At 44.9% G+C, this 10127-nt stretch overlaps 1 protein-coding gene across 1 annotated transcript; it reads right to left on the bottom strand.

Annotated features, from left to right (window-relative positions):
* Positions 1-8067: 8067 nt before the first annotated feature.
* Positions 8068-10127, bottom strand: LOC127766891 (transcription repressor OFP2-like). The gene has a single exon (XM_052292061.1). It carries the CDS (start codon positions 10125-10127, stop codon positions 8706-8708), a length of 1422 nt encoding a protein of 473 aa, XP_052148021.1. The 3' UTR covers positions 8068-8705.

A 10127-nucleotide genomic window follows, 5' to 3' on the forward strand; every position in this document is an offset into this window, starting at 1 on the left:
CCGCAAGTTGCAACTATTACCTTCATCCCAAAATATTGCTATGTAAAATAGGATGTGATATTATTTAGTACCACTATAAATCTGGATATGACATATTCGTATTACTAGATATATCATGGATCCTGTTTAGATTTATAGTATCACATCTTGTCTTAGGTGACAGTAATTTGGGACGGAGGAAGTATCACAATTTTCGAATGACTATTATTGGCCGTACACTCGTACTTATTTATCACCTGAAATGATCGTTCTACGTCCTATGCTCAACTCGGTTGCTTTTCTCTACACAGTTTCTTCGTTGTGTCGGTCCAGCATGTGGTGACCACCCCTCCCCCCCACCCCACCCCAACCCACATACTCGACCTGTGGAGTTTCATGGTGATAGATCTCCAAAAGTACGTACCTGCCCTGTCATGTCCCGCGCTATTAGTGTACTAGTGTACTACTGCTCTGCTCCTACTTGACCATGCTCAATCGATCAAAACCTGAGCTTTCTTTCAGTAAAAAAACGAAAACGGCGTTGCAGACTCGGACTAGTCCGCAGCAGTAAAACGCGGCACCGAAAAAAAGGATCACGAAGAGATCCACGAGAGGGGAGTAGGAACGGAACGGGGCCTCGTGACAAGAAAACGGGGGTCCAACTCGAATTGAACGGCCACCCGCAGCGCGACGCAACTGCAGGCACACAGTCGTCGCCAGTCGCCGCTCGTACTCTCTCCGCGACCATACGTGACGCCGTGACGGCCCCGTCCTTTTCTCGCCAAAAGGCAAAGCTCTGCACGTAGGTATAGCTCTTGCGTTTGGCAGCGACGACGACCAAAGAACGCAAAGTTGCAAACGCTGTGCTCTGCCTCTTCTTCTCGTCTTCTTCTTCACGGGTTGGTTACCTTGGGTTTCTGGCAGGTTGTAGGCACCTGAAAGATGGACGTGCGACCAACCAAAACGCCGTGCTCCGTGACCGCCTCCTCCTCCTCCTTCTTCTTCGTCGTCGTGTTGCCCGCGTGGTGGCGGTGTGCGTGAGAGAGTCTGGGGGCCTTCGCTGATAATAAATGTGGGCATCTCTCGGACGATTCTGCTGTTGTGCTGCTAGGACCAAGGTGGTGGCAACAAGGAGAAGGAGAAAGGGCTGTGGGGGGGACTGGTGGGCTACAGGCCGTGATGCCAATCTCTCAACCTCCACCGTCCTGTGCGCGATCGATGTTCTAGTGTACGGTACAGGCAGTGTCATCCTAATCATTGCAATCATTGGCGCCATCTTTGCTAGAGACTCCCAATCCTTCGTCTCGTTGTCGGTTCTATTGGCTTTTCCCTTTTGTCACGTCCTTCTGATCATCCCTGAATTTTTAGTAGTAATTTTTACTTACACCATGTCAAAGGCTCAAAGCCAGCATCTTGGCCTTGGGCATGACGCATACACGTACACCATTTTATTCGGTTCAGATCGATCCTTCCTGCCGTCGATCATGGTAAACTAGACCGTAGGTCGTGTCCTGCGATGAGTGAAACACTGCTGTCTTTGTCATTCTGGTACATTGGGCCATTGGGCTGCTTCGTGATTCCGTGCGCTTTTGCAGTACTACTAGTAAGCAGCACCGGCTGCCTGCTTTTGCCTGGTAAAACGAGTGCTGTGCACAGCATAACGGCACCTCAATTCTGATGTTGTGGCGGTCACTCATGAAGGCTGCTGGTAGTAGTAGTAACATTTCGAGGCTGTGCCAAAAGTTACACCATTGAATTGGATCTGCAAAGGGCCGTAGTTACACTGCACTGGAGGTTGAGAGACATGAACCATTCACTCTGCACTGGACGAGCACTGGCCATCAGCCGTCTCTTCTTCAGTCTCTTTCTCTGCTGCAGGGGTGTCACAGTCACTTGTTTGCTGGAGTTAATTAAGCTCCCCATTTCCATTGTTACTACTGCATTCTCCCTGCTCTCGATAGTCGGATGTGATGTCTCAATGTTAAAGCCCTTCACTGACTAATCACTGAGGCCTCCGAGAGAGAACGTAGTGAATGCCCGATGTGTGTGGCTGCGGCTTGCAGCTGCAGCGCCTTTTGTCAGGCTTACATGTACAGTAGTATATGATGTGTGTGTAGAGTAGGAGTAATTGTGTACAGCATACTCCTACTGTAGTAGAGGAAGGAGGTTCTGATCTGCAGCTTGTGGGGTGCAGTAGGAGTAATACTCCGTGTACTCCAGTATTTGACACTGGATGCAGTGAAACTGGTTCTTCTGCTTCTTGGCAGTCGTTCATAAACGATCTTTGCGAGAACGGTAAACAAACCACGCATACGCAGTACTCATACATCCATGAATTTCTCTCTGAATGAGTCGAAGCTGCAAACCGGGACACAGATTGCCGTGTGCATGCCCACCACAACCGATTGGCTTCCAATCCTGTCATTTCTCAGACCCGATCCTGGCCGAAGCTTCCAACAACAGTACGCTATGCAGTAATCCTAATACTATCTCGCCCATGCACAGCACAGCCTGAAGCAGTGAAGCTTGTGAAGGATCAACGACGACGCAGTAGTTCAGGAAAGCATCTCCTGTTTCACCACCGGCATGGCACGCACTGTCCCTGTGCATGCACATACATGTTGACTGGAGAAACACACTGAGGAATGGGACGCGCGAGCTGCGCCATGTCGTGCGTACGCATCGACGATGGCGTGCAGGTTCACCCTGCTGGTACTGGTACAGTAGGACCGACGGCCGGACGGCCGGCAAGATGGGTGGACAGTGGTGGACGCGCTGTTCCCGGGTATTCACAAGGTAGAAATTCTACAGAAAATCTTCTATCGCCCAACCTATCTTTGACCCCAACAGCCACGCAAATTCTTGTCGAAATTGATGATGTACCACTACTAGTTAGGTTTCAGACATTCGGCAAACACACTGGCATAGTGGCATGCAGCTGAATCATCATCCTTCCCTCACATCAGATGCCAATATGCTAAGAATTCAGTGGCTGTTATCATAGTTGCAAGATGTGAACGCCACGGTGGTTGTTTCCAATCATTCCCGTATGGCCGTATCGTGCTATGCTGCAACATTTGCCAAGGAAACGAGCTATTAGCTAGAGGCCATGCAAATGGGGACATCGTCATCTGTGGAACCCTATGCTGCTCGGGGACAAACGGAGCGGAGCTACAGCTCCTGGAACCATTTCAGGGGTATCCCATGTGTCTTGTGGAATGAAGAGAGCAGAAGGAATTAAATTCAGAATGATCTGATCCTTAGGACATCAAGGGGAGCCACATGACGTGCCAAGTGAGCTCCAAGCTCAATCCAATTTATCTAAGATCCGCCGATATCTGGAGCTTGTGTTTATTAGACATGGCTATCATGCATTCATGCATGACGGTTTTGTTCATGTGGTCCACTATATAATGCAGCCCACTATTGCGACTTCTTGACCAGAAGACTCAAGATGAGCAATCATTTTAGTAAGACTGTCATTGTTGCCTTGGTATTGTCGAGTAGGTACGATCCATATGTCATGATTTCATCGAATTGTTCGTATGCTAATACTACTATTTTTAACACAACAAAGACATTTGCCTTCTACTCCTACTGTGGAAAGCATCATGTTTTGGAGAAAGAACATACTACTAGCAAGTTCAGACTTCAGAGTATGTAGCACTGATACTTTACAGAAGTTGGATGAATTCTTTCCTCAAGCTCTGCAGACACAGGCTCCTCATTGATGAGGAATGGAATCTACAGACTACTACTCCTACTACGTATATACTACAGCCACTCTTGTATATGATGAGATGAGTAGAAACAATAGGAGCAGTAGGATTGCAGTGATTCAATTGCTAGGTTTTTTGTCTGCAACTGTTGCTACTTCTGTCCTCTCTATCTAGCTGCACTACCCACAAGCTGCGAGCTCAAGAAGATCGCAATTCGCAAGGTGCAACAAGCTGCTAGTACTACTAGCATTCACAACTCACAAGCAGAATAACTAAAAAGTACTAACCTGCTCTGAGGAAAAAGCTCTTATACAAGGACGGACTGTTCATCACTTAAAGAGGATGAGGACCAGGAACTCGCAACTGCATCGGTACTGAATACTGATCGATACCAGGTCTCCAAGAAACAGAAAATAAAGGAAGAGAGACAACTGTGAACATTTACTTGATGGTACTAATATGTTGACCTGTACTGTGCTTGAGAAGCAAAGCTTGTCCAACATTAGTACGCGAGTCAAGGTTAGTATCCTGATTCGTATATTAGTATATTACGATACTACGATTTTATCAAACCGAAACGATACCGTGATATCCTAATTTTGATAGTATCTCGATCCTACTATTTATTACCACACGATCCTACGTAATCTTAGATAGTATCCCAATTCTACAATCCAACAAAATATTATTTAAAATATGATAGTTTGAAAATAATGAAATATGCTCAAGTTTATATATAAAAATCAATTAAATATATCAAAACTAATGTGGTTTTTCTTAATAAATATCTCTATTTACATGACATATATTATTACTATATTTTTTATATAGAATGGCTATATGTAATTAATATAAATATTAATTAAACTTTTAAAAAAAGAAAATCTCATAGTATCCCGATCCTACGATACGATACTACTTTGAGCAAAACAATATTACCTAAGATCCCAATACTGATAACCTTGTCGCGAGTAACTCAATTTCTTGTAAACACACACAGAGACTATCAATTAATACCAGGAATATTTTTTTACCTGTATTTCTTTAGCAGTAAAAGAAGTATAAGAAAGGCACACTTGTTGCAAGTACAATTTTCACAATATTTAGATTTAAGGTAATTTTTTTAAAAAATACTAGACACAAGAGCAGTTTGTTCTAGATCACGCAAATATTCTAGCTAGATCAAAATCAACTTGCTATGCTAAATTATTCGTGAAAGTTGAATAGTTTTGTAAGAAATGATAAGTTTGTTATTTAAATTCTTAGTGAACAGTGGCAATTGCAGACGCAGCAGACCTTACGCATTTATATAGGGTGTGTTCTTTTTCTCTATTCACCTTTATGCATGATGCTTATCTTTCATTATCTAAAAAAAATATGTGCTTGATGATCTTTGTTTCAGAATGAAATTTGTTTAATAATCTATTTTAGAAATGAACTTAAAGAAGAAAATATCCACATTATACTAGCTACATGACTAAACCAGTTGATAAAGGCAGACAGCAACGGGAGGGTCTCTTCTTCTCTGCCTCCACTAGATGGCGTTGGCGGGTGAACGCTCTAGGGGCCAGGATCTATCAAATGTGATCTTTGACAAACGCAGGGTGATGGAGGATCCGTTTGGAATGCTTCTCGAGAGCGTCTTAGTGTGAGGATTCCCCAAGAGGTTGCTAATGTTATCAACATCGACAGAGAAGACCTCAACCTCCTATGAGAGGAGGCCTCTTTCGGATATGGACCTCATGTTTCCTTTGTAGTTCAACTTGATTCTTCTGCCTTCTTTGTCGGTGGTTTGGATCCCGCCGTTTATGTAATTATTGCTGTTGTGTTGAATTTGTGTAAAAGATCTAGCTAAAATCTTTGGTGGTGTATCTGAAGCTTCTCATCGTGTGTTAGCACCTGAACCTCCACATATGAGAGGCCCCTTTAGGGTTTGTGAGCATGCTTTTCTTTTGGCAACTCGCCTTGTTTCAAGCTCCGTAGCAGCTGAGCTCCAAGCCTATGCCATCGGCGTCCTAGGCAGCCAAAGGAGAATAACCCAATTGCCTTTTCATATTCTATTATGTTATTTTCTGCAAAATGTTGATTGAAATTGTAATTTAATCATTCTAAAAGGGCTTGTTTGCAAAACTGGATGTATCCTATACTGAGTTTTTTTTTTCTTTTAAAAAAAAGAAGAATCAGGGAGTGGCCATTTTTTTCTGCGTTCCTCTCTGTAGGTTATTTTGTGAAACAAATAGAAGTGGTTAAATTTGCAAATATAACCCAAGTAGCACGTCTATGTAGCATGTACATGCACCTTGCTTAGTTTTCTTGGCACCCTACTAAGGAAAAATAACTTGTGTGGGAGCACTTGTGAGTTGTGACTCAAATGCACCCACCAGACAAGATGAGTGATTCGCTATTCAATTACAAAAATAGTGACCAACTTAAATAAGAAACTCACCGTGCAAGTTGCAATACCAATAGTATAATTTGCACTTTAAACAAACTTAAATAAGAAATTCAAATGCGATATACTACTGTAATACTCCATCCACGACATACTAGCTTCTTAGCGATCTTCAACATTATAGTTTGATCAATGATTTCTTTTAATTTATAACATATTTTCCATAAAAATAAAACTAACATTATACAAAAATATTTTAATACGAATCCAAAAATAAGGACGCGTTATATTTTAGATTGATGAAAGTAATTCATAAAAGTTGCTACTACTAAGCATTAGACAAACATACAAACAATAATAACTATAACTTGAAATTAAAGGCTATTTTAATCTAATTATTGTTATACAGTTTATGTTATAATTATGGATACCACATACTACCTCCGTCCCAAAATATAATAACTTTTGATTATGAATCTGGACACACAGTTGTCCAGATTCATAGCTAAAAATGGTTATATTTTGGTACGGATGGAGTACCTAATAGCAGTTGACTAAGCTCGGCAGGACCACCATATATTAAGTCTTATACGGAATCATATCTCGTATATAGAAGGAGTTCTGGATAAGGAATGACAAATACAGTTCTATATGAAAACGAGAAGGACTACTCGAATTGTATCCATATTGGTCTCCCTAGTTCTACTTGGACAAAGGGGCATCTATGGGTATAAATACAAGACCCCTTAGTAGGAGGGGAGACACAACAACAGATAGACACACAATATACAAGCCAACATATGCCGCCAGACATCAACATTAGGGTTAAGCCTAGAAAGACCGACAAGAGGGATCTAGCGTCATCTCTGATCTCAAGAGCTCATACTCGAGGAGGAAGACTACCATGTCGTCAACTACGTGTTGGTTATCCATGCCGCCAAGTCGACGACAGCTCGATAGGTTATCCCAATTATTGTACTTGTGTGATCCAGATGAATAAAGAGTAACACCGGCTTCGGCCGACAGGAGTAGGGCTATTACCTGTCAAATAAGGGGTCCGAACCTGTATAAAAATCCTTGTTTCCATCTCTTTTACCTCAATCTCGCATACCCTGGTACCATCTATCCCTATTTCATGCAAATACTGTAGTCGAGACCTCAAACGTCGACGGTTTATTTAGGGTGAAATTTACTCTGGAAATCCGCTCGATTTTTTTTAGAAAATCATGAGCTACAATTAGAAGTCCGACTTTTGTCTCAAGTTAACATACAAGTTTTTTTAAAAGATATTTCTTATACGGCTCCTTTTGTATTTTCAAAAGCAAACAAACATAAAAACTAACTTAAACACAAATCTATATTTCTAAAAACGAACGAAATTAAAAACCGACTCAAACAAGGATAACGTACCTTGTACTGGCAAAAACATTTTCAACTTTTATAATAGTCGAGATTCATAAATAGATAGGCGTGAACTTAGCAAGGGTCTCATCTTTTCGCTTATATTTATGCTTATCAGCCAAAATTTGAATTTTCGACGTTAAATTTGGAGTTGATTTTAGAGGTTTTTCATCGAAGTTTATTTTTCAGACTTTGCTTTTAGATCGCTAAGAATGCATATATAAAATTTTTATTCATAAATTATTCTTCGAATGCAAATATGCCGTAAAACGATGGGTCCACAAGGTTTGGATTGATGAATACTACTCCCTCCATCTTCTTTTGATAGTCATATTTCCAAATCTAAAAAATTTATTTTTGATAGGCATATTTCAATCCAACAAACTATCCTCTTAATGACTTTCTCGGATTTAATGCGTGACTCTCCATTCTTCCACACAAGATTGGCTACATGGGTATCGAGAAATGTAAATATTAATGAATCGCTTGTTTACGAGAAATAACTGGTAGCATATTTAAATGGATGATAAGTAGAATTACTTTGGTCTGTGTGTCAAGATAAAATATGGATGCAATGCGGTAGTACGTACATTGCATCGGTACCACACTAAGCGCGCATTCAATAAGCATCAATCAAAGACTCCAAATTAGGTGCTTGTCAAATTACGGTTTGATTAATGATTAATCCATGCACCACAATGTCTCGGATGCTCAACTAACTTGACACGTCGTCATATACTTGTACTGAAGTCTTCAACTCTACATCACGTACAACAGTAGTGGTGTAGTACCATTGGACACTACTACATCCTACAGATAAGAGGCAGAGCCAATAGCGAAGAAATACTACTGTTTGACTCCATTAGATTTGTCATTAATATTATCATTTATCAACACCACTATTTAGTCTTTACCATAGTTGATTTCTACAGTACTAGTAGTACCCTGTTTTGCCTGGATTAGCCTCTCACATTTCATACTAGCTACTGTAGTATAGTACCATAAATGTAAAGAGACAGAAGAACAGCATAGTATCCCAGGTCTGGATAACACTATTTATCATACCCAATTTTAGGATCATTAACAGGCTAGAGCTAACCAAGATTCTCAAGACAACAGCTCTTGGCACGATGGGACTCATTGGATTCACCATGCAAGACAAGAGTTGCATTGCATTGCACTAGCACGAGTGAGCTTGAGACTGAGCTCTTCCGCTACATCTTGATGTCCGCGAGGTTGGCCCAGATATGCTCGAACACGTCGACGATGAGGTCGTGGTACTCGGCGGCGTTGAGCGACAGGTAGCACGCCAGGAGGTCCTCCAGGTCGGCGGCGGTGCGGATGCCGTTCTCGGCGATCATCTCCTCCATGGACTCCCGGAAGTCCCTCCTCGGGTCCCGCGACGACTTCACCACCGCGAAGCTCTCCGCCAGGGGCGGCTTCGTCGTCGGCGCCGGCGAGCGCGCCGCCGCGGGTGGTGGTGGTGGTGGTGGTGGCTTTGACTTCTTGGCCACGATACGCGGGGTGTTGGCGCGCGTCTTGAGGCGGCGCGCGGATGACACCGACCGCCTCGGCTTGCTCTGTTCGAGGAGGGGAGTGGGTTTTTTAGCCGACGCGCGTCTCACGACGTCGATGTGTTTCTCCTCCAGATCGCAGCCGTCGAGCTCTCTCCTCGCCGGCTTGGTCACGATAGGCGGGAGCACCTTGTCGGGCCTCTTCTCGGTCCGCAGGTCGATGATGATGTCCGTGGCGGAGGTGATCACCTTGCCGTCGAGCTCGTCACACGCGGCGACGGCGACCGTCGGCTTCTTGAATTCCACCTCTTCCTCTTCCTCGTCATCGTCGTCGTCATTGTAGCCGACGAACTTGTCGCGGCGGCACGGTGGGGTGTCGGGCGCCTCGACCACGACGAGCTCCGGCTTGCGCCCGCACCGGCAGCCGGTGGACACCGGCGAGGACAGGACGCTGCTGCCGCTGACGGACGGCGCCAGCTTGACGGACCGCCGCCTGTGCCTGCGCCTGGACTTCCTCGGCGGCGACAGCTGAAGAGGAGGGAATTGCGTGTCGGAGCACTTGGGATGGAGCGGCGACCCCACGAGCAGGTCGCCGGCCCGCGGCGTGTAGTAGTAGGACGCCCTGTGCGGGAGCGACAACGCGCCGTGCCTGGGCGTGTTCGGCAGCGGCCGGCACGCCCTCCCCGCCCGCGACACGGCCACCGAAGACTGCGTGACCACCCCACCGTGGCTGGCCCCGCCGCCGCCAGCGCCCGCACCTCCCCGGGCGGCGCGCATGTCGCGGAGCTTGAAGAACCACGCGTTCGGGATCATGTCGGACAGCCTGAACTTGTGCCTCCCCATGGCGCCGCTCTGCGCTCTGAGCTCCACAGAATGCGCGGCTGCTCGAGTATAAGAAGAGCAAGAAGAACAAAGCTTTGTGTGGGCTGCGTTTGGTTGCTTGCTGCTGCTGCTGCGCAGCTTGCTCTGTACGAGGAGGAGCAGAGGCGAGCAGAGGAGGAGATGGCGCGGAGCAGAAAAGGGCGGGTAATAGAGTGGGGGATCGGCGAGGCGGAGAGGAGGGGACGTGAGGCGCCTTTTGTCCTCGCTCCTCTCTATGCGGCGAGGGCCCCCACCTCGCAT

This window comes from Oryza glaberrima, chromosome 1 (assembly GCF_000147395.1).
Source record: "Oryza glaberrima chromosome 1, OglaRS2, whole genome shotgun sequence".
Classification (NCBI taxonomy): Eukaryota; Viridiplantae; Streptophyta; class Magnoliopsida; order Poales; family Poaceae; genus Oryza; species Oryza glaberrima.

Coding starts and splice junctions, on each gene's coding strand:
- LOC127766891 (XM_052292061.1), bottom strand. CDS start 10,127: ATGCGAGGTGGGGGCCCTCGCCGCATAGAGAGGAGCGAGGACAAAAGG.